This window comes from Oryzias latipes, chromosome 2 (assembly GCF_053564925.1).
Source record: "Oryzias latipes strain Hd-rR chromosome 2, Olatipes_Hd-rR_3.1".
Lineage (NCBI taxonomy): Eukaryota > Metazoa > Chordata > Actinopteri > Beloniformes > Adrianichthyidae > Oryzias > Oryzias latipes.
The window spans coordinates 12,599,447-12,622,420 of NC_136238.1; the positions used below are offsets into that span (position 1 = coordinate 12,599,447).

General features: G+C 39.8%; 1 protein-coding gene across 1 annotated transcript in view; it reads left to right on the top strand.

Annotated features, from left to right (window-relative positions):
• LOC101170734 (ATP-binding cassette sub-family C member 4-like) overlaps positions 1 to 22,974 on the top strand; it is a 44,850-nt gene continuing 21,876 nt past the window's right edge. The window contains exons 1-13 of the mRNA XM_023963390.2: positions 1 to 131; positions 369 to 476; positions 5,229 to 5,450; positions 7,374 to 7,484; positions 8,946 to 9,066; positions 9,150 to 9,374; positions 9,466 to 9,555; positions 9,630 to 9,793; positions 13,094 to 13,219; positions 17,622 to 17,871; positions 20,457 to 20,567; positions 20,644 to 20,733; positions 20,811 to 21,002. Coding sequence (XP_023819158.2) covers positions 5,278 to 5,450; positions 7,374 to 7,484; positions 8,946 to 9,066; positions 9,150 to 9,374; positions 9,466 to 9,555; positions 9,630 to 9,793; positions 13,094 to 13,219; positions 17,622 to 17,871; positions 20,457 to 20,567; positions 20,644 to 20,733; positions 20,811 to 21,002 — 1,653 coding nt within the window. The 5' untranslated portion in view covers positions 1 to 131; positions 369 to 476; positions 5,229 to 5,277. The remainder of the gene's footprint in view (positions 132 to 368; positions 477 to 5,228; positions 5,451 to 7,373; positions 7,485 to 8,945; positions 9,067 to 9,149; positions 9,375 to 9,465; positions 9,556 to 9,629; positions 9,794 to 13,093; positions 13,220 to 17,621; positions 17,872 to 20,456; positions 20,568 to 20,643; positions 20,734 to 20,810; positions 21,003 to 22,974) is intronic.

Genomic DNA, 22,974 nt, shown 5'->3' on the forward strand with positions numbered 1-22,974 from the left:
CACACTCGCTCGGTCCAGCTCTCTCTGGGGTCAGAGTGACCAGGAACGAGGAGGTTCATGGATGTCGAGGAGGAGAACATGAGGGTGGTTGGTGAGAGCGAGGAAGATGCGGAAGACGACACTTGATGAAGGTGGATGATTCGGACAAGGAAGTAAATTCTTTTATGTGTGATTTATCTTTTTTTTTTCGCTGTGAAAACTTTTAAATGAGCTTTCTTAAAAAGACGAAGCTTCCAGAGGGTTAAAGGGTTTTCTTTGAGATGTGACAGTTGATCCTGTGCCTTCAAAAATGCAGCCTAATTTTCAGTTTTTTTTACATTTACTGTATTTCACCTTTTAAGGAATTTCAATTTTCCCTTTTTTCTCAGAAAAAACAACAACCTAGACTTGAAGGCTGACGGAGCGGAAGGATTGAGCTGTCAGTGGGATCAGGAAAACCAGAGAGTTGACAGAAATCCTCAGTGAGCTGAACTCATGTATGAATTATACCTCCGTCTGAACTCACGTCACAGATAATTAGACAGTTGTGAGGTTAAATAGCCCCGAAATGAACAGGGTTCCTTTGACATCAGAATTTACTGCCATTTTTGCAGCTGGAGAAGCTGCTCTTACATCTTAACAAATAATACAATCATTTTTTTTTTTAATTATTGCTTTTTGGAGCTTTGCTGCAATACTCATGGAGGTGGTGGAGGTCAAACATGGAGCTTCAGGCACAGATGTTTGGTAGAAGAGCTAACAGGAACGTATCCATTCTTTTGTAATCATAACTTCAGACGAATGTTTGACTTCAAGAAAACCAGTTCCCCCGTCCCCTAAAGCATGTTCTGTACAGGTGCGTGTGTTCTCCAGCTGTCCAGTTATTGAAAGAGATTTCCTTGCGTGACATGAAAGTTTATCTAATGAAAAATGGAGAATGTGGTGTTTTTATTTATTAATTTTTTTTTTCCCCCAGCATGTGCTTAACTTGGCCCTTAAAGCTCCCTCTAGTGGTGAACCACTCCACTCCAGTCATCTTTTCATCCATTTTTAGCGTTACCAGTGGTCGTTTAATTATAAATTTGCCGTTTTTAAAACCAAAATAGTAAAACCTGTGCCCTTTTTTTAAGAACACAGTTCCTGCAAAGTGACAGGAGTTCAGTAGATGTTTGCCTCGGAATTGTGGGCTGGAGATTGGTGCATGGGAACCCTGCCCCCTTCCCCTCCCTGCTACTGAGAGCTCTCTGTTTACAGGCTCTCCCGTTAGCATACAGCCCCTCGCACCCTCAACAAAGGGGAAAACAAAGACGTACATGGATCTATTGGTCTAAAAAGTGGATGCAGCAGAATGGGGCGGAGCAAATACAATCTTTTTCTGCTCCTGCTTCCATAATGAATAAAGAAATACTTAGAAATGCAATTTTGAGCTTAGTTTTCCTAATACACATCAGTAAAATACCACAAAAACACCAAAAGCACTGTTTTCATTGAAGCGGGTCTTTAACACTAAAAGTCCTAAGGCACAGCCGTTTGACTATTCTACTGATAAATCCTGCCAGTTAGTCGATCGACTAAAATACTTTCAGCTAATATCTTCAAGCAGTTGTGAACGGCTGCTTTTCTGATGTAAATAAGGCACTTACTGGTGCACCATAGCTGGGGCTGTGCTGAACAACTTTAATGAAACTTGTTTTTCACTTTGTCATCTTGGGGAGAGATCAACACACATGGGTTTTTTCCTCCACTAAGATTTATTAATGGAAATCGTACAAAAACTGACATTTTTACACATATTTACAAATTACAAAAAGTCAATGAGTACATTTTAGAAATCACTCACAATCCTGGCACTGCCATGGCATCTCTTTTCTGCATTTTCCACATGTGTATCTGTAGCAGTCAACACATCGCAAACTAGCATGATTGTTCTTGCAGTGCTGCTTGACCTGACATGTGGCTCTTTTTCCAGGGCTGGGTGTGGAAGGTTGTTGCTGAAGCAATTGTTCTTTTTGTGCCTTCTTTGCATCCACATACGAGTGAGCCAACTCTCTTGCAAGCTCCACCAGGAAGTCCACCCGTCTCTCCTGCCTCCCGATGCATGCTTGGTACAGCACATGCGCATTTAGCGCTGCCATGTCAACCATGTTATAGAACACAGCGACTGGCCAGTGCCGTCCGCACTTTGTGCTAAGAATGTAGACTGTCTTCTTCTTTTTGGGCTCATACACCGTCAGCGTGGCACCAGTGGTTGAAAATACCTAATAAAGACAAGTTGTTATTTTCATAGCACTTTCACACACAAATTAGAAACACGTAAACATAGAGCAACAAAAGACCTGCAACATACCTGAGTGGTGACTTCATCGCGGTCTGTCTGCCTAGCGGAATGAGGAATTTCCCGGTGAATCTTGTTGAGTGTGCCGAGGATGGTGGTTTTCCGGCTAAGCAGTCGTTGCGCAAGTGACAGCGATGTAAAGAAATTGTCTGTAGTAACATTTCTGCCCCTGTCCAGGAATGGGTCCGTCAGCCTCATCACAACATTTTCAGACAGTCGCTCCCCACTGGGACGACTGGGGTCCTTGCCAAGATATGAGAGGACATTGCAAATATACTTGGATTTCAAGTCGCAAGCCACCCAAAACTTGATCCCAGACTTGTCAGATTTAGTTGCAATATATTGCAGGAAACAGCAGCGAATCTTTGATGGGAAAAGCTGTTCGTCAAGAGTGATGTGCCGACCAGGGTTGTAGGATGTGATGCAGTTGGTGACGAATGATCCCCACACAGTATAAATTGCAGCAAACTTATCAGTCTTTGTTTGCTCGCCGCGGGTGGACCTGTCGTCAAAGCGTAGGTGTCGCATGATGTCTTAGAAGCGGTCACGGGACATAGTTCCAATGATCTGTGGGTTTCCCAGGTTTGCTGACCAGCAGTCACGTAGAGATGGAACCTTAGTAAGCCCCCGCAAGATAACAATTGCAGTAAATGCCATTAGTTCCGGGAGGGCCATAAACCAATCAACATGCTCTGTGTGCTGTGCATGTTGAATTGTCCATTTTTGAATGCTATAAAGCATGTCCAGAGTGATGAAACAGAGGTAGCTCTGAAGGCGACTTGAGATACTTCTCCTGGCCTTAGCTGTTGGCTCTCCATCTGTGGCGTATGCTTCTATTGGGGTGAAATGGAGAAACTCCCCCACCCTACATGCCAACATGAACAATCCTCTGCCCATGATCATCTCAACACAGCTGCTTAGCAGCTCTCTCTCCCCCATACAAACAAACAACCACCACCACCCCACACTCTCTCTTTTATTAGTAAGTTATTGTTATAATTCTGTAATAACAATGTTGAAAGTACATTGAGAGTGTTTATACTGTAAAAAAAGGCTCTCAAGGGATCAGATTGTAAAATACGTGGGTTTTTTGGCTCTCTCAGTCAAAAAGGTTCTGACCTCTGTAAGCTTCTACTGGGGTGAAATGGAGAAACTCCCCCACCCTACATGTCTACATGAACGATCCTCTCCCACAGATCATCTCAACACAATCAGCCCTCTCTCCCCCACACAAACAAGCAACCACCCCCACCTCACAGTTTCCTGCCCATTCCTCAGGTAATGGCCACATTTACAAATCAAATGATGCTAGTTTTAGTCAACTGAGTAGGCAGTTAGCTTCTCTGTGGCTAAAGGATAGCCAGAAAAATCCAGGACTTCTAGTGTTAAAGCTCCAAATGTGTTTTAAAGATTACCAAACGAGGCATCAATGGGAAGTCCACAAAAAAAAAAGTGCAAAGTCGACTCCTTAAACATTCACTCGCTCTTTGAGCGGATATCATGCAGCCTCGAGATATTGGCTCTTTGGACCCTTGGCTCTGGCTTGTGTTAAGCATTTTCTGCACAGACTCACATTTACAAGGTCAAGTTTCAAAGTCCAGATTCAGGCCAAACAAAACCAATTGTAATCCAGCAGACGGCGAATCCTAAAGGAGACTCTAAAATCAAGTGACAGACAGTCATGTAGTGTAAAAACATGCCTGATGCTTGCTAGAATTAATCATTTGACACCATCAATTAAATATTTTACTTATTTTCTCTTTGATTTTTGATGAGCAGATGTTTGGCTTTAAGGAGTTGGTGCTGAAGATCAACTACTGATCATATTCTTTAACACATTTTTCTTATTGTCCTCTTGGAGGCGCTTTGTGGCACCGTGAGAAGAACAAAGAGGTAAAGGCTTGGTCCTTTTGTCACTGATAAACCGTTTTTTTCCCACCATGTGGTTTTTACAGATCAATACTTCAAAATCGTTGTGCTCTCTGAGCTCATTCAGACATTGATAATTTACCAGTGATTTACAGTTCAGGTGTATTGACATTTCACCCTGGAAAGTTTAACTTTTGTTTTCTATTCAATGACTATCTGGCCTTTCAGTTTTGTTTTACTCCTTTTGCTATTTATTCCTCTCTTATTTTAAAAAAATATACATTTTTTTTTCCTGATTTGAGCTTTTATCTGTGAACTTTTTACAACTTTTGCAGCATTTTTTCATTAGTCGTGTTTGCTGTTAGTTTTTTTCTCCATATTAATTGGAGACTTGTTCGAAATTCAAGATTATGCAAATAAATAAATACCTTATTACACTTTAGCCAAATTAGCATTAACTTGTTTACTGAAAAGCACGAATGGTTGATTTGAGGTTGATTTTCTTATTTGAATTAAAACCGTAAAATGTTTCTTTTCTTATTTCTGGAAACATTTGACCTGACTTTTCGAGGTCAGTTTAGTTTTTACATTTGTATTGCGTATAGGTGTTTTTTTTTAAAGTTTTCTCATTTAGAAATGTGTGCCTAATCTTTCTTGTGTTTATAGACATTTGTAACATTTTTATGTAAGCCAAAATTCCCTGCAATGTTAAGGCTGGTGAACCATGTTGGGGGGGGGGGGGGGGGGGGGCACCCAAAAAATTGGTTTGGACCTCAAAAAACTTTAAAGAGCCCCTGGTCAATTAAACTAACATTAGCAGTCGCGGAAAAGAAGCGTTTGTCATAAGATAGTCACGCGCACAATGCCACGTGGAAGAGTTAAAAGCCGAGCCACAGCCCTAGATAACCTAAAATTAAAAATAGATTCGTAATATAAAGTCAGCTGAAGGGATGTCTCTGTTTTCCCACCGCCAACCTTCCCATAAACCAGAAAAATGTCCCTGTTTTTCACTCAACGCTCATGTTTACGCTCCGTCTGTCAGCAGTTGGCGAGGACACGCCCACCTTCCACCGCCGCGACAGTTTATTGGCCGAATGTCAGCTCCTGATGACGTAAGCCGCTCACCCAGGCGGGGACTTAAAAAGCAGGCTCGCGCGCGGCGCAGCAGCTGCAGCCGGGGAGCGGATGCCGCCGCGGACATGGACAGTTCGGGGAAGAGGGAGAACCCGCTGGGGGCCGCCGGGCTGTGCTCCAAACTCTTCCTGTGGTGAGTCCAGGCTTCATGCAACGCTTTAACCGGAGAGGCGGCGGCCGGTGTCGGTAAACAAAAACATGAACGTCATTGGAGCACTTCCTTCCAATCCCCCAATCAACGTTAAAGTGAATAAATTACGACTTTATTACTATATGGAAATATATAATTATAAAAGATTTATTCAGACATAAAAAAAAAACTTTTGTTGCTGTAAAAGTGCTTCTAAGAACAGAACCAACGTTACAATCAAACCAGTACTGTTAGAAAAATACATTTTCCTGTCTTTTCCTCAAAGGAAATGCAGAGATCACATTTTTTTTCTTACAAATTTGTTAACTAAAATGTAATAGATGTGTTTGTGACAAATTTTTAATGGGCAAAAACAGCTGTTTAGCCTCAGAATCAGGGGGTCTACCTTTATTATTATAGCCACATTGATTTTTAAATAATAAAAAACAAACAAACAAAAAAAAAATATATATATATATATATATATATATATATATATATATATATATATATATACATATATATTCTAGTGTTTGTATTAAAAATACAGACCAAACCCTATCCTTTATTTGAAGTATTTTACGTAAAATGGATTTCTTCCTGATTACATGTCTGTTCTTTGACAAATATATATTTCTATAATATTTAAAGATTTTTGTATATTAACCTGCAGGAAATCCCTCAATGTTAATACATTTTATTGATTCGATATCATCACCCAAAACCCTGCAACTTTTCCTACACATTAACACTCATCTTCCCTTATTAAGCTTTCATCTTCAAAAAAAAAATGTTTTATTTTGAAATTCTTTCTAGACATGATAGAGATACAACAGAATAAGTAGAAATTATGGACAAAACGGGATCATTTCTTTGAAAAATAGCATGTATGTAAGTGGGTGTAATCTGAAATGAATCCTTTATTTGTATTTGTGTGTCTAAAAATCTCTACAAGCTAACCAGGATGCACTATAAAACGCAACAATGAAATCTCTGGAGAAATAAAACTTTGAAGTCCTTGATTTTCCACTTTGATGTCGTTATGTCATCTTTTCTTGGGTAACTTGGGTTTAAATGTGACTGTGAGAAGAGCAAAGGTAGTTAATCATCTTCTGGATGGTTTCTTTCATTCAGGTGAGGTCAGGTGTTGGTTATTATGCAAGGTGACCTCTGACATCCAGCCCTGATGAGGTTTCTACGGGTTTAAGAAATCTAAACCTAATTAAGGGAAACTCATAGGATTTTAATCGGTGATGTTTTTGTTCTTTATTTGCATAAATATGGATATTGTTCATTTTAGCCTTTAAAAACCAACAGAGGAGGCCCTCCCCATTGATATGAAGTTGTAATAAGGAAAACTGTTGAAAATAAATAAATAAAAGGTTTTCATCCAAAAAAAAACTTCTAGTAGAGGATTTAACTGTGGTTTTGAGTTAAAACAAATGTAATTTTGGCGTGAGTTTTTGCATCACAAATTCAGGGTTTTTTTACGCGAACATTCTCCAGATTTGATCATTCTTTGCCAACACTAAGTGTAAAATTTAAATGTTGGACTGAATTTGTAATGAACTCATTTTAATTCAACTGTTGTGTGGGCGAAAAAAAAGATGGAATTCTTAAAATAAACTCACCTTTATTTACTTTATTTATTTACTTTATTTAAAAAAAAAAGGTTTTTGGTCAAAACAGTTTTTTATCTTTTATTTTGAAAATTCCACAGTGTAAAGTCTAATTATCAATACAAAAAAATTAGTTTCTCCTTCTGGGGTCAATAATTCAAGCCTAGTTTAATGATACTGCTTTAAATTTGACTTTGCCAAAAAAAAAAAAAAGAAAAGGCAGAAACTATTCTTAGATCGCCAAACAATTAAAAGACATAATAAAGTCTTCCTGGTTTGATTTTGTTACCTCCTGCTTTCGTTCTAGCTGGCTAACCCCGCTGCTCCACCTCGGCCGCAAACAGCAGCTCGATGAAGGCGACATGTACAGCGTTCTTCCCGAGGACCGCTCTGAAACCTTGGGAGAGGAGCTGCAGAGGTGCCGTATGATCTCACCGCAGCAAAAATCAAACTTAAATGTGTCAAAGAAGACGTTTAATCTAAAGGTTCCTTTAAAGATGATCGTTATTTCCTACATTTAAAAGTCAAGCTTTCTATTATTTGTTACTTTTAAAAAAAACAAACAATTTAAGCAGTTGAACCATAAAGCATAATCAAGGTGGAAAACTACACTATTGAGCAAAACAAACAAATTAATTATCTTCCTGCATGCAATTTCACAAGATTGAACCAAGTTTGAAGTAATAAGCGCAGGACAAAAGGCAGATGTTCAACAACGTCGTAAATGCCATGCATGTCTGTATGAGTGTTTAACACATCGTTGTGGTTTGATCACAAACTTTACTGCTTGTCTGCTCAAAAGGATAGCTGTCTGAGCTAACAAAGCAGCGCGTCTATGAAAATGACCTTTTTATCATAACTGTAACCACTGTCTTGCAAATACACATAATAAAAAAAAGGCAAGCCAGAAAGCTGCAGCTCATAAACAGCGCCGTTAAACTTAAAAAGTTACAAATATAAATATACAATAAATATAATATACATAATATAATATAAAATAACCATATTTATGGTTGTTTGCATGTTCTCCCCGTGGATGTGTTGGTTTTCTATGGGGACTCTGGCTTCCTCCCATCGTCCAAAAACATGCTTCATAGGTTAATTGGTTACTCGAAATTGCCCTTAGGTGTGAATGTGAGCGTGCATGAGTGGCGGGGATAGGCTCTGGCAGCACCGTAACCCTGAAAGGGACAACAACGGGTATAGATGGATTTTATGGTTTGCTGATCTGTTTTTAAGTCCGTGACCTCAAACGGCTTCTCCAGGTTTCCTCCCGTTCTTTAGACCAGCGTTGTCTTTTCCCATAAAGCACCAGGTCTCCTCTGCACAGATAATTGGCACATTTCGGAAACCCCTGGAGGCTTTCACTAGCTGATTACGTTGATTTAACACCTGGTAGTTTCCACGTTGCCACTTAGCTCAGGGTACATGAAATTGAAGCGCTGAAAGGTTTTGTTCTCATTATGATGGTCACATGACCCGCTGGGTTGCGTTGGACCAAATTGTAGCCAGAGTTTAGGCACCAGGATTTGACATTACTCCAAGTCTTGACTTTGGAGCTTCAGCTCCAGTGTTGATATCTTTCGACTATCTATCTATTCTATTCTTTACTCCATTTACATAACTCCAACCTATTCTGAAGCAGAGAAAAGCAGCTTTGTGCTCATATGCAACACTTAACAGTAGTCAAGTGTTTACACAATTAGCCTGTTGGCGGTACGCCAAACAGCGTGTGTTACTTAGGTGTCGCCAGCGACATCTCCAGTATTAAAGGGTTTTGGGAAAAGGGCTGACGTTGTTTAGACACGCTTATTGGGGGGTTGCTCTGAACTTGTCACCTGTCAATCACTTGATCTAAGATAACCGTGGTTTTCTTCAGACATTGGGACTATGAAGTCAAACGGGCAACCAAGGAGCTGCGAAAGCCCCGACTCTCCAGAGTTCTCATCAAAAGTTATGGATGGTCGTACGCAGCGGCAGGGCTGTATTCGTTTTCACTCGTAAGCTTCGCTCTCATTCACCTGTTACCGTTTCTTGGACCACTGCGCTCCATTTCATGGTTTTTCTCGCTCTGTCTCTGAAGGAAGCGATCAAGGTGATCCAGCCTCTCCTGCTGGGGCAAATAATCCAGTACTTTGAGAGTTACAACCCAGAAGACCAGTCCAGCCTTAACCTGGTCTATGCTTACAGCACCGCCATGTCTCTCTCCACCTTTGGGCTGACCATTCTCCAACACCTCTACTACTATCATGTGCTGAGAATTGGCATGAGGATTAGGGTGGCCATGTGCCACATGATCTACAAGAAGGTCTTTAGTAGATTTGCAGCAGAAATGTGTGCGCTGAACTATTACTAACTAGTACTACTAACCAGAAAGTCTGAATATTTGTTCTCGTCAGGCTCTTTGTCTCAGCAGCGAGTCGATGGGTCGAACGACCACGGGGCAAATAGTGAACCTGCTTTCCAACGACGTCAATCGCTTCGATGAGGTAGGACATACCCTTTTTTTTTTAAGCTGTACTCTTGGTATGTACTTCCTAATCTATTTGGGCTGTTTTTATAGATCACTCTCAACCTGCACTACTTGTGGGTGGGACCCCTGCAGGCTCTGGTCATCCTGGTTTTCCTCTGGTACGAGATCGGCATCTCCTGTCTAGCAGGTGTAGCCACAATTGCACTCATGATGCCCATCCAGACTTGGTTTGGAAAACTCTTTGGCATCTTCAGGTATTTTTATTGTGCAGTTTGTTCATGTGCTTTAATCTGAAACCTGTTTTTCCAGATTGGTTCTGAAGCTCATTTAAGCTTTTAGAATAGATTGAACTGTCTTGGAAAATGTATTCCCACAAAGGATTGTTTTCTTACCTGAGTATTAATGAAATGAAGGCGTTAGGAGTACACTTGCTGCTGCCATCGTTTGTTTAGTCACTTCAGGAAGTTGTAAGGCAGGTTTGTCTTCTGCTGGTTGTTCTTAATGTTCCAACACTTCATTCTGGAGAAGTATGTGGTGTTTGTCATATGGGATCCCCACTGTTATACAAGGATGGCTGTGGGTTTATGAGACTGATCTAACGCTTAAAAGGTTTTATGAGCTACTCTTGAGAGAAGCAACTCAGGATATAAGTGACGATGGAGGATGAAAAGAGTACTTAAGCAGGGTTGGTCCTGCCAAGATGTCACTGATTAAGACACGATCTCTGTGCTAACCAAGACTATTTACAAGTTGTTTTCTTCTGACGTCTGGTATCACATTGGAGCAGTCAAAGACGGTGACTAGAAAAGCCCTCTTTGCAATTTGGTTCCGACTTTGTCAGTGAAAACAGTACAAACAGTGGGGTCCCTTTGGCTCATTTGAAGTTTGTCTTCCTCCCAAAACCCCAAACTGTTCAAAACTTATTTCTTAAAAAAAAAGCTCCAATACTGTTGAGCTAAATTAACATTTTACGTAATTTGTGCTTCCGGATCGTCCAGTTTCAATGTTAAGTCAATGGACAGACACAACGAGAGGTCCTACCAGATCCAAATGATCTAGAGAACTCAGACATGGCCGATAACGGCTTTTGTAGAGCTTTTCAAAATAACTGCACCTAACCTCTTAACATCCGTGTGTTCCATAAGAACTTTTGACAGTAGCTCCTCCCACAAGCGACAGGAACATCAGGTTTAAGAAATTCGTTCAACCCCACATTTACTGTATTTTTTTGGAACACAAGGCACACTAAAAGCTCTTTCATTTTCTCAAAAATCGACAGTGCGTCCCAATTTCCAGTGAACACTTTGTATGACTTTTGCGTATGCTTACTGACGGCGTTTTCTGTTGTGCACGGCGCTCAAAAATCTATCAAAATATATTTTAGTAAGACCTCTTGTAAACTACAAAGCTGCACAGTAGGATGTAGTGTTGGAGCATTATGGGTATCGTAGTTAGGGGCACTGAAAACGTGAGAGTAGGGATTAGAATTTTTTTGTTCAGTTTTTTTGAATAAAGTAGGTGGTGCAAAGGCTGTTTATTCCATTGAGGAATAACAAAATAGATAATAATGAATAAATAATATTTACTAAATAAATTTCCCATCGACCTATATGTCCAGTCGCCTACCTCTTAACCTCTCTAGGCATTCTGGGTAAAGTAGTCAAATCAGGTTATAACTCTTCTGGCTGCTTAATCCTTCCTATAATCTGGTCCAAACAATTACAGAATTGATGGTTGTTATTAAAAATAAAGGTTTCTAAAACTCGTCTGTGTTGTCAAAGATGTTAAAGACAAACTCCAATTTTCAAAGCGTTCCCAATCGGTCTTGTAATTATGGTTATACCTTTTTAAGACTAAATCTAAAAACATTGTTTTCTAGGACGTAGTGTCTGCAGAGCGGCAGTAGTTTATCAGAAATTCACCTCTGAGTAGTGGACGGGCAGGTAGGTGATACTAAGACTTGTTAGTGTCTGAAAGTCGGCGAGTCTTCAATTTTGGGGGCAGTGTGCCTCTGATCGTGGGCTTAGAAATGGGGAATTGCTGGATTGTACCAACAGTTCGGATGATCCGGTCAACATTATCTTCAAAAAATGAAGGTTGTAAAACAAGCGTAGGACATGCCTTTTTGCGGCATTCTTTTTTATTATTGGAGTCAAATGAAAAAACTCGTCACTCGTTTGATAAAAGTCCAACATGAAATGATCGTAATTATAGCCCCGCATACATTTCGTACAGAATGTACTGGCAGCTGCACTTTTATAGAGCTCTGCCTTTTAGAAAAATCCACTCAAATGTTTTTTTTATTGCCTATTGATTTATATTGTTGGAAGCCTCGGTTCTGCAGATTTATGTGTTGGAAGTGGTGGACGTAACATCAGGTAGATCCTGCAGTTCCTGGGTGTGGCTGGTTTTGCACCTTTGCTGTTATTAGGCGCTGATTGAAAGCACTGAGACATTTAACATTAAAGCATTAAATGTATAAATGGAGCGACTGAGGTCATGCATAGGAAATGACTTGGTGGAATCAGTCAGCAGTGATTGGTCCAAATCATTGCTGACGGGGTTTTCTGTTGTGCACTCTGTTGGGCGCTCAAAAATCTATGATAATGGAAGAATAACAAAATAAATAATAACGAATAAATAATAATTACTAAATAACTTGTCATGTCCAGTCGCCTACCTCTTGACCTCTCTAGGCATTCTGGGTAGAGTAGTCGTATCGAATTATGACTGTTCTGGTTACTTAATCCTTCCCACAATGTGTTGCACCTTATGGTCCAAAAATACAGAATTTGAAATGGTTGATATTTCTGTATGTGCAGAGTAAGCCTGTGCTTATTTCCCATCATGCCTTTGTTTATATGCTCTCCCCCTAGCTTACGGCCCCTCACACCCCCAACCTAATATTTGCCGTGCGACAAAAGTGGTTAGCAATATTGGAGATATTCAGTTTGGAGCCGGCTCAGACGAGGAAGACGTTTGTCTGCAAGAGGATGCATGGGAATAGAGCAGAGAAGAGAGCTCGTGGCCTTGCAGGCGTAGTTTCTACAGAACATCCAACTACAGCTTTTCACTCTTATTTGAATAAAGAAATACTCAGAAAAGCTGTTTTAAGCTTAATCTTGAGAGTGGGTCTTTAAATATGTAAATGCTGTAGGGTTGCGCCATTGAAGGAGGGGGGCCCATAAAGGGGGTTTTTCCTCTTCTTGCCAAAGTTTTGAGACACGAGTTTGTGTAGATTTTAAGCCACAGTGCATTCAAGTCTTCACCTGCAGTCTTGTAGTCGTGCACTGCTGTGGTTTTTGAATGCAACAAACCGCTGTGCTTAATGGAGCTTCTCATGTTTGTATATGTTGCAGCCAACCAAATTACAAACATGACTGGGCAAGTCTTTTGATTTCTTCAGATGAATTATAATCACAGCCGTGTAAACCTGAACGACTGAGGTTTCCGGTAATATCCTAAAATCGGAAACAAACGCTCACCTCTCAGGCCGATACAGGTGACTATGCTGCTTTTTAGGAAATCTAAACCGCACATTTTTGGGGTTTCAGGAGTAAAACTGCTGTACTTACTGACACCAGGATCCGCATCATGAATGAAGTGGTGTCCGGCATCAGGATAATCAAGATGTACGCCTGGGAGAAACCACTTTCTGCTCTGGTGACAGAAGTGCGAAGGTAAGAACAGATGGGATCTTTCCCCCTATTTTTTAAATTTTATTTATTTGTGGAAGTCTCAAACAAATACACCAGCGTATTTGGTAACTTTATTTTCACAGAAAAGATCCAGAGATGAAACACAAAAAGAGCCCTCGACTTCAAAATAAAAGAAAGCCGCATTTAGTTTAAAACAACCAGGAGACTCTACTTGAAATGTCGATTTACGTGCAATATTAATGCGTAATATTCCGCAACCGGGTGTCTAATCTCACCAGGATGATGCTAATAAAGTGTCTCATACGCTGGATTCATGTTTATAACATTTTTTTTAGAAAATGTTGGTTTTTAGTGACTGTTTTTCTCTAATATTTATCTGTCGCACCTTTAAGACGAGGCTGACGCGGCTTCCACTTTGATAGTTATAGGTTAATGGAAAATCGAAACCGCATTTTTATCGTTAGAGTTAGCTCCATACATGAAATCTAGTGTATAAATAGAGTTTTAAGCAGCTGTCGATATTTTACAGAGGATGAAGATAAACGTTACCCTCAAAAGTTAAGGGAAACTAGAGGTTATATAAAAAAAAAATCCACTTCATCCTCGGACAGGCCGGTCCGGGAAAATGTTGTCTGACGTTATGGCAGTAGAGCGCTGGTTTGCAGTATGTGTTGAACAGTTGAGCTCGTTTTTTCCAGCCAAAAAATTGGAATTTCACGGTTCGTTAAGCTCAAAGGGAGGACTTACAAAAGAAAAATCTCTTTCAGCTCCTCCCTGATGTGACAGGATTTACAAGATGGATGAGCCTGTAAATGAAAAAAACTCACCTTTTAAAGACACTTCAAAATATATGAAATACCACAGGGTTGTTGCTCTCCAGGTCACAGTCGTACATGATTAAATCGAACATTTCACGTAATTATCTTGTCATATTTTGGCTTTTAAGGGCTTTCAATGTTCAGTCTGAAGCTGTGTGGTGCAGCACGAGGAACGTGAAGATATGATCAACCCTGAAGGCAGCTTCCAAGAAAATAACTAAACTATGAACAAAACATCAATTAAGGATCACAGGATTGGAGATCTCATAGATTTTAGTGGAAGATATAGTAAAAGACTTTTATTAATTTGGATACAAGAAGTTTAAATGTTAGATTTTAGAGTATCCCAAACAGCGATTGTTGTTCGGAGTCGAGAGAAAAAGGAGTTTTCCCCTAACTGGATGTGTCTAACTGAACTTCATCTCATGCTTGTAGAACTGGTTGTGTTTTCCGGTGCACTCCCTGATGTGTTTTGTGTCGGTGAAAGTCGGCGAGTCTTCAATTTTTGGGGGCAGTGTGCCTCTGATCGTGGGCTTAGAAATGGGGAATTGCTGGATTGCACCAACAGTTCGGATGATCCGGTCAACATTATCTTCAAAAAATGAAGGTTGTAAAACAAGCGTAGGACATGCCTTTTCTTTTTTATTATTGGAGTCAAATGAAAAAACTCGTCACTCATTTGATAAAAGTCCAACATGAAATGATCGTAATTAAAGCCCCACATAAATTTTGAGTTTAGTACAGAATGTACTGGCAGCTGCACTATAGAGCTCTGCTTTTTAGAAAAATCCATTTAAAGGTCTTTTTTTATTGCCTGTTGATTTATATAGTTGGAAGCCTCGGTTCTGCAGATTTATGTGTTGGAAGTGGTGGACGTAACCTCAGGTAGATCCTGCAGTTCCTGGGTGTGGCTGGTTTTGCACCTTTTGCTGTTATTAGGCGCTGATTGAAAGCATTGAGACATTTAACTTTAAAGCATTAAATGTATAAATTGAGCGACTGAGTGTGACGTCATCCATAGGAAATGGCTTACTTTACTGGCTTACTTTGTCAGTTCAGTCGCCATTTTTCCCTGTGTTGGAACCAGTCAGCAGTGATTGGTCCAAATCTGTTTCTATGGCAACCACACTCACCAATGAGGAGTGAGCTTGTTGGAAGTCCTCACCCCTTACCACTTGAAAGCAGCCTACAGGAAATCTTTCAAATGTCTTGAAGGAACGTATACTTTTGTCAAGGCAGCACCTGATTGGTCTGTTTATAACTCAAATAACTTTCAGTCTGGGGTGCAACGGATCATGGCTGAACCGGGATCTGTACGGATTCGTAGCCACGGTTCGGATCACAGGAGTACCACGGATCATTGACCTGTTATTTCCAAAATGACTGCCATCCTATAAAAATGTTGTTGGAATAAGCCAATCAACCTCTTCAAAGGGGTCCGCCGCCACAGTGACTCAGCGTTCAGAAAAGGTGGTTTTGGCAGAGAGTTCTACGGTGCCCGTCCTGACACAACCCTGTATTTTATCTAGGCTGGGGAGTTGGACAGTAGCGCAAAGGGTCTTGCCCAAGGACCCACACTGGATAAAGGCCAGAATAAACCAATCAATGGACATGTATTCATACTGGATCACCCTACAAATGCACAGGTTCACCAAAGAAAAAGCAGTTAAAAGACATTTTTATTTTATTTTAACACTTGTTGAAGGAATAAAGTTCAGTATGCAAACACTCACTAATACTCCTAAAACCTTTTAGACTAAACTTAATTAAATCTTATGGATCTTTTAGATTAGATTTTTTATTCTTGGAAAAACTCAACTCAACGTTTATTTTTAGTTTAGAGTATATTTCACAGCCAATCTTTAACCTACAAATGAGAGTTGATAATAACTTTCAGGCGTAACGTGACGTAACCCCTCGGTTACATATAAACCTCACTGAGGTTGCAATGAAAACCGAGGAATTTGACTCTCCTGAACTAGTATTCACTGATGTTTTTTTGTTTTTTGGGGGGGGGGGGGGGGGGGGGGGGGGGGGTTAGAAGTTCTCCAGTCTTTTTAGATTTTTCTTGAAATGTACTTTTATGAAATCTGTTGAGAGGAAATATCTCACAGATGCTTCTGATGTGCTTCACTCAGGATAAGGACTGGGACATACTTCACATAGCTCACGTTTTTGCAGACATTCGTGTAGAGAATATTTGGGAAAAAAGCCTCAGGACACTTGAGGTGAATATTGAAGAAAGACATACTTGCACAAATGTTAGAATTGTCTTATCTTTCTCCATGAGATCTGCTCTAATAGAAGATTTCCAGCAGTTAAATCCTAATTTTTGAACATTTTTGGCCTTTGCAACACAGATCTGTTCCTAATAGAATAGCTCTACTTCAGCTAGTTAACACTAAAGAACCTTTTCCCCCATTGGCTGCACTTTGGTGAAGTGGTTAGCACAACTCAATGACGGATTCAAACCAGGGCCATCTCACAGTGGCCCTAGTTCAAATCCCAGCTGGCTCCTTCCTTAAATCATGGTTTGTTGGTTAATTGGTGACTTTAAATCTTCCCTCGTCTGTGTCTGTGTTAGTGTGGCCCTTGCAATGGACAGGTGAACCTTGCCCTCACAAGACTGTTGCTGGGTAGTTTCCAGCAACAGTAATGAGTAAGTTTAGAAAATAAAAAAGATGGATGGACAAAATGATGCTCCATTTGCCATGCTTTATTAAAACTGTATCATAATGTCATGTTTATAGGTTTCAATGTGTGAGAAATTTGGTTTTCTAATCTACAAAATATACAGTAATATGTAACATTTTAAACTGAGTTCTACTAACTGAACTTGGATTTTTATCTTTAGGCTAATCGTTTGTAAAGCATCCATGGATGTGGGGTAAATAATAAAAGGCTTTTGTCCAGTTACTGAAAAGTTTCATTGTTTTGTGTGAGGTTCTTTCTCAAAAGGACCAGTTAATTGTTAATTATCGGGATAATTTTGGATGCTCACCAAGTAGGGCGAAGTTAAAAAAACGTTTTCAGCAAATTAAATTTATTTTTGCTTTATTGGTTTTTAAAACCCATGAATGGGTTTTTCTTTAGTGCAGTTTGTTACACCATTTGAAATATGAGACAACCTTTTTTCAAACTAAATCAAGTATGGCTGTTTTTAAAAAAAAATTGACAAATAAATCACATCAATTGAGCCCTAAACTAGTATTAAAGGCTATCATTTAAAGCTTTCACAAATATGTCTTTTGTGAATGTAAGAGAAATTTGTAGGGGGGAAAAAAGTAAACTGCATCCACTGCAGCCTACTTATAATTATCTTTTGTAAAGCCTATGCATTTTTATCTAAACTAAAACACAAGGAATCTTTAAAAAAATCAGAAATTGTGCATCACAAAAGGACTTTCACTGATGCTGAGACGAAAATGTTGTGTAATTAGTTAAAATCTAAAGTAGGCATTTAGAAAAAAAGGTATTTCTTAAGAAAGACTTTAGCTTTCGCATTAAAAAAAACCCATATACCCAGGTGTTTAGCTGTTAATGCATGAATGCTATAAAAGTTCTCTTTAAAACTGACTGGTGGTGATTTTTTTATTTTTTTCCAGGAAAGAAATCCAACAGGTTCTGAAGAGCTCCTACCTACGAGGACTCAACATGGCCTCCTTCTTCGCCAGCAGCAAGATCATCGTCTTCATCACCTTCACCGTCTACGCTCTGCTCGGCAACAGCATCACGGCCAGCAGAGTGTTCGTCACCGTGTCCCTCTACGGGACAATAAAGCTCACCGTCACGCTGTTCTTCCCTCTGGCCATAGAGAAACTGTCGGAGACCGTCGTGAGCATCTCCAGGATCGAGGTACACATGCTGCCTCCTTAACGAATCAGGGGTTTAATTTAAGCTCCGTCTTGAAAAGTATTCAGTTTTGATCCAAAAAGGAATCTTTGTTTGAGACGAAATCAGTTTTGTTCTCAAATAAATCTTTTTAAATTAACCGAATTCAACGATTGTGGTGTTAATATTTTTATGCTTTTTCCATTTTCAAATGTTTTTGGAATTAAAAAGCCTTTTTTAAACAAAGAATTCCGTTTGAATTTGAGTGTAGGCTTTTGAATGCCTCTTTGAGTTACAGGATTAGGACTGTATTCTCAAAGTGCCTTGCAGCTACTTTGTTATCATTTCTTTAATACTTTGGATTTTATTTTGGGAAATGTGCACATTTAGTCAATGCTTTGTATGTGGTGTGTAGGAAGTAAACAAAGGCTACGTTCACACCGCCGGCTGAAACGACCCAATTCCGATTTTTTTTGCCCCTATGCCACCTGTTTCTGATCTTTTCATGACAGTCTGAACGACAGAGATCGAATCCTTTCAAATGCGACCCAGGCCACTTGGGTATGTGGTCCTGAATCCGATACGTATCCGATCTTTTGAAATGCGACCGCTGTCTGACCGGCCAGGCCACACGTATCCGACCGTACGTCATTGATACGCGACAAACGTCATAATTCTGCGTTGAAGTAGGCGGGACGAGAACGTAAACATCAATCACGGCGGACCATGCTGCTGAGACCAGTCAGTGGAAGGGAAGCGAGGTCACCGATTTGATTCATATTTGGGGTGACAGCTCTATTCAGGCCAAACTCGTGGGCTCTTATTGCAACCGGACGGTTTTTGAAAATATTTCCACCGAAATGGCCGAGCGTGGTGTTGAACCTTTCCAGGGATGACTTTTTTTTCCCTTTCCGACCGTGTTCAGAAGCGCGGGGGACCGAAGGCGGATCCTCCTCCGGGGTTCACTTCCCTGTTCGGACCCTCAGATTCTCCAGAGCGGGTTAATAAAGAGTCAATAGCATTTATCCTGGGGGAAGCCTTATTTTAATATCGTTCTCCTTCCTTCTTAACACACAACATGAATGCGCCCCCCACTGCCGCCCCCCCCATTCCTTACCTCGCTGCATGCGCTCTCTCCTCTCTCACAAGTGCGTGGCCGCAGCACATACACATCCCCGTTCCACAACAGTGGGTACAGATGATCCTGGCTCCAATGCCTTCTTAAAATGACAAAATTGTAATTTTGCTGGCTCCTTTGTGAAAATAAATGTAATAATACAAAAAGAGCTCCGCTGTTGACAACACTGTTGTTGACATCCATTGTTAACGTTAGCTACTTCCGCAGACAACGAGTGACGTCGTTCACCGTTGAGTACTCTTCCGCGCATGCGGGTCACTTCTGGGTCATTTCACGGTCACACAGGAGATCACAAAAGTTTGCATTTAATTGTAAATGTGAACTGCCTTGCAAAAAAAATCGGATTTTTTCATAAAATCAGAATTGAGCATTAAGCCCTGCAGTGTGAACGTAGCTAAAATGAGGAACTAAAGTGTCCTTGTTTTGTAATCAACCTACAGGAACAATAAATCAAATAAACTTAAATACTAGTCTCAAACGTCTCAAATAATCAATAAAACATATGGTACAAGTCAAACAGCAGCGTGAAGGGAATTTCAGTTCTTCTGTATTTCAGAGGAACTTTCAGGCGGTCAATTTTGTGAACAGCAGTTTTACCTTTTTTTGTTTTTGTTCTGCACGCTTGTTTTCTGCGTTCTGAGTGTCTGATGACCACTTTCAATCCATCAATTCAATTCATCTTTTCAGTTTTCCTAATATACACTTTTTTTTTGGTTGCTAGCTGTGTGACTCTGAAGCGCTGGACTTTGAGAACTTGGAGAGTTTAAGCGAGAGATAAAAGTGTGGAAGTGTCTGAGAAAAGTGAGTTTAATTATTGTAAAAAAAAAAAAAAACACAACTTGACAGATTTCCCCAACTGTGGGTTTATTTTTAGAACACAACTCTCTCCGTAAACGAGGAACACTGTCGTTATTTGGAAGGGCGTTGACTCTATTGAGAAAATGTGCTTGGAGCTCAGCGATGCAGAAGGATAGATTTCAAAAATATTGCAAAATATAAAAACATTTGAACAGGCTGATGGTGAAACAGTAGAAAGCCTGAAGACGCAGAGACAACAATGTTATGCAGTAACATGCTTTGATTGCATTTCTCTTCAGAAGTGAATCATTTTGTGTCTGTTCAGTGAGAGGTGCTGTAGAAATTAATGTCTGCATAGCTAACAGCTCTTGAGGCGCTACAAAGATAGTGTAGGGAAGTAGATTGTGCAATACCTGGAAATAACAACAGTATAAAAAAAAAATAAAAAAAAGGCTTAAGCATTTAAAATATCTCTTGAGCTTCATTCCAGGACACTAACCAGCCAAAGGCGTTTTTATTTTTCTAGTCGGATTTTTCCTGTAATGATTTAAGAGAGTAAATTTCCCGTGATGCAAAAGAATGCTTTCATCCAATTTAAAACTCTGAAGCTTTAAGAGTTTGGAACAGTGACGAAACATGAGATTTGTACATGTTGGTTTCCCCTTTTTCCTAGAATTTCTTGGTCCTGGAAGAAGTTGAGAAAAGAAACATCCGACTCCAGCTGGAGGAGAAGAAGCAGGAAAACTCTGTTGAGCTTGAGAAGATGACCTGCTTCTGGGATAAGGTAGATTTTCTAATGTTAAGATTGATGCATTTACACACAGTTTGTATAATTTCCATGTGTATGATTTTTCTGCCAGAGCCTGGACTCGCCTTGTTTGCAGAACATTTCCCTCCAAGCGAAGCCACAGCAGCTCCTGGCTGTTATTGGACCAGTCGGAGCTGGAAAGGTCAGCAGTTACCAACCCATGTGAACTAGTCAGACTTAATCTGATGAAACCACCTCACGCTTTCATGCTTCTTCCAGTCTTCCCTGCTGAGCGCCATCCTGGGAGAGCTGTCTGGCGACACGGGGACGCTGGAGGTGAGGGGTCAGCTGACATACGCCTCCCAGCAGCCCTGGGTTTTTCCCGGAACCGTACGAAGCAACATCCTGTTCGGCAGGGAACTGAATCCCAAGAAATATGAGAAAGTCCTTCGAGCCTGCGCTCTGAAGAGGGTGAGACTGGTCACTTCCATCGTTTCTGCAGGATTAAAGAATTCACGTTCTAAACAATAATGTCATTTTAAAAACAAAAGAAATCTTGGACTATTTTTTTTTTTAGAAGAAATTGTTGTTACCCCAGTTTTGGAAACTTAGAGGAAGCCGTGGCCTTTGTTTATAGATTCTTTGAAAAAAATACCACATCTATGCAAACAAGAAAAGATGATTTTAAACTATTATAAAAGGATTGATGAATATAACAGCAGTCAAGACAAATGGATTCTAGTTTCAGCAGGTGTTAGCATTTGGAAAATAAAACCACAAATAATGTTTGTAAAGCTTTTAAAAATACAAATTTTCTGCACAAAGGACACAAAAAGTAAAAAGCATACATTGACAATTCAAAGTATCTCCTTATTCCCTACATAGTTGCTCATCGTCAATTTGGTAATCATCAATTAACTGATTTTCAACCTTTTAGAAAAACGGAATCATTTTTATAATTGGCCCTAAATAAAAACAATTTTAGTCCCAGATAAAGGCTGGATTGAAAACTCATTTCACTAACGCCAAATCCGTTTACAAGGCAAGTACTAGGCAAATGTCAAACAATGAAGTCACTTTAGAACAGAAGCAAAACACCAACTAATAGATATCTAAAAAATATTGAAACTACTTTTGAACTGAGGGATCACAGTAGAAAAGAGGTAAAGCCCCCAAAACATAGAATGAAATTGTGAGGAAACTGGATTTTCTAGAAAGGACTGTATTAAATGAAAATATTAGGTTGGTTCGTTCCCTTTTCAGTTTCCAGCACACAGAAATGAATGAATAATGACTCAGAGACAGTCACTTAGCTTCAGTGTAGATTTACTCCGCACAAAACAGCACAGATTTGTACGCAGGGTTACAGACAGAGGAACAGGATCACAAGGTCTGGACCAGGTCTGAACAAAGGCACTCAGAAAAGGGCTTGGTATATATACCTGACATTTACATATTCAAAAGATGGTCTGGGGATCTATGGTGTGAAAAACCCACCCACATGCTGTTGCAGGCTGGATACTTGAAGGTCATAAAGCTTCAAGTGTCAGATCTCTCTGATGTTCCCACAGACATTTGCCAGAGCACAAACACCAGAACACACAAAAAGTAAAAAGGGAGGATGAGGAGAAACTGTGAGGACAATAGCTTGTTTGTGCTGTCTTAGGATGCAATATAATTTTGAGATGATAATACATGCTCAGTGAATTACGTTTAAACCATTAGTGTAATAAAAGGTATAGGCAAATGTAATAATAGTAAAAAGGGGGTTTCTAACTATTCTATTTCTAATTATTCCTAACAGAAATACAAGATCCATCCAATCCAGCACTCCATCTATACATTATACATCTATAACTATACATTAATCTATTTAACCATTCAACCATCAATCTTTCCATCCAACCATGCAACAGACCAAATACCGATCCATTCAACTATCCAATCATCTATCCAGCCATCTATCCATCTAACAATAAAATCCCTCCAGGAATCTTTCTAACCATCTATTTGTCAATTCATCCATCCAGCCATCTATCAATTCTGCTGTCAATCTATTTAATATTCAACCATCCATTTATCTAACCATTCATCCATCCAGCCATACCGTCAATCCATTTTTCCATCTCTATCTGTAAATGTCTTTAAACATCCATCCAACAAACCATCTATCCACCCAAACAACTGTCTATTCATCCAATCATCTAACCATCCATTTATCCATTGAACCATCCGTCACTTAATCTAAATATTCACCTAACCATATATCACTCCATTTTTCTATCTACCAATTCATTTGACTATCGTCAAATGAATCTAACCATCCGACCCCACCCGCCATGCTTATAGTGTTTAGACCAATGGGTAAATTTGGGCTTCACTCAATTAAATTAAATTTTATTTGTATAGCCCAAATTCACAATAGGAGTCGTCTCGATGGGGT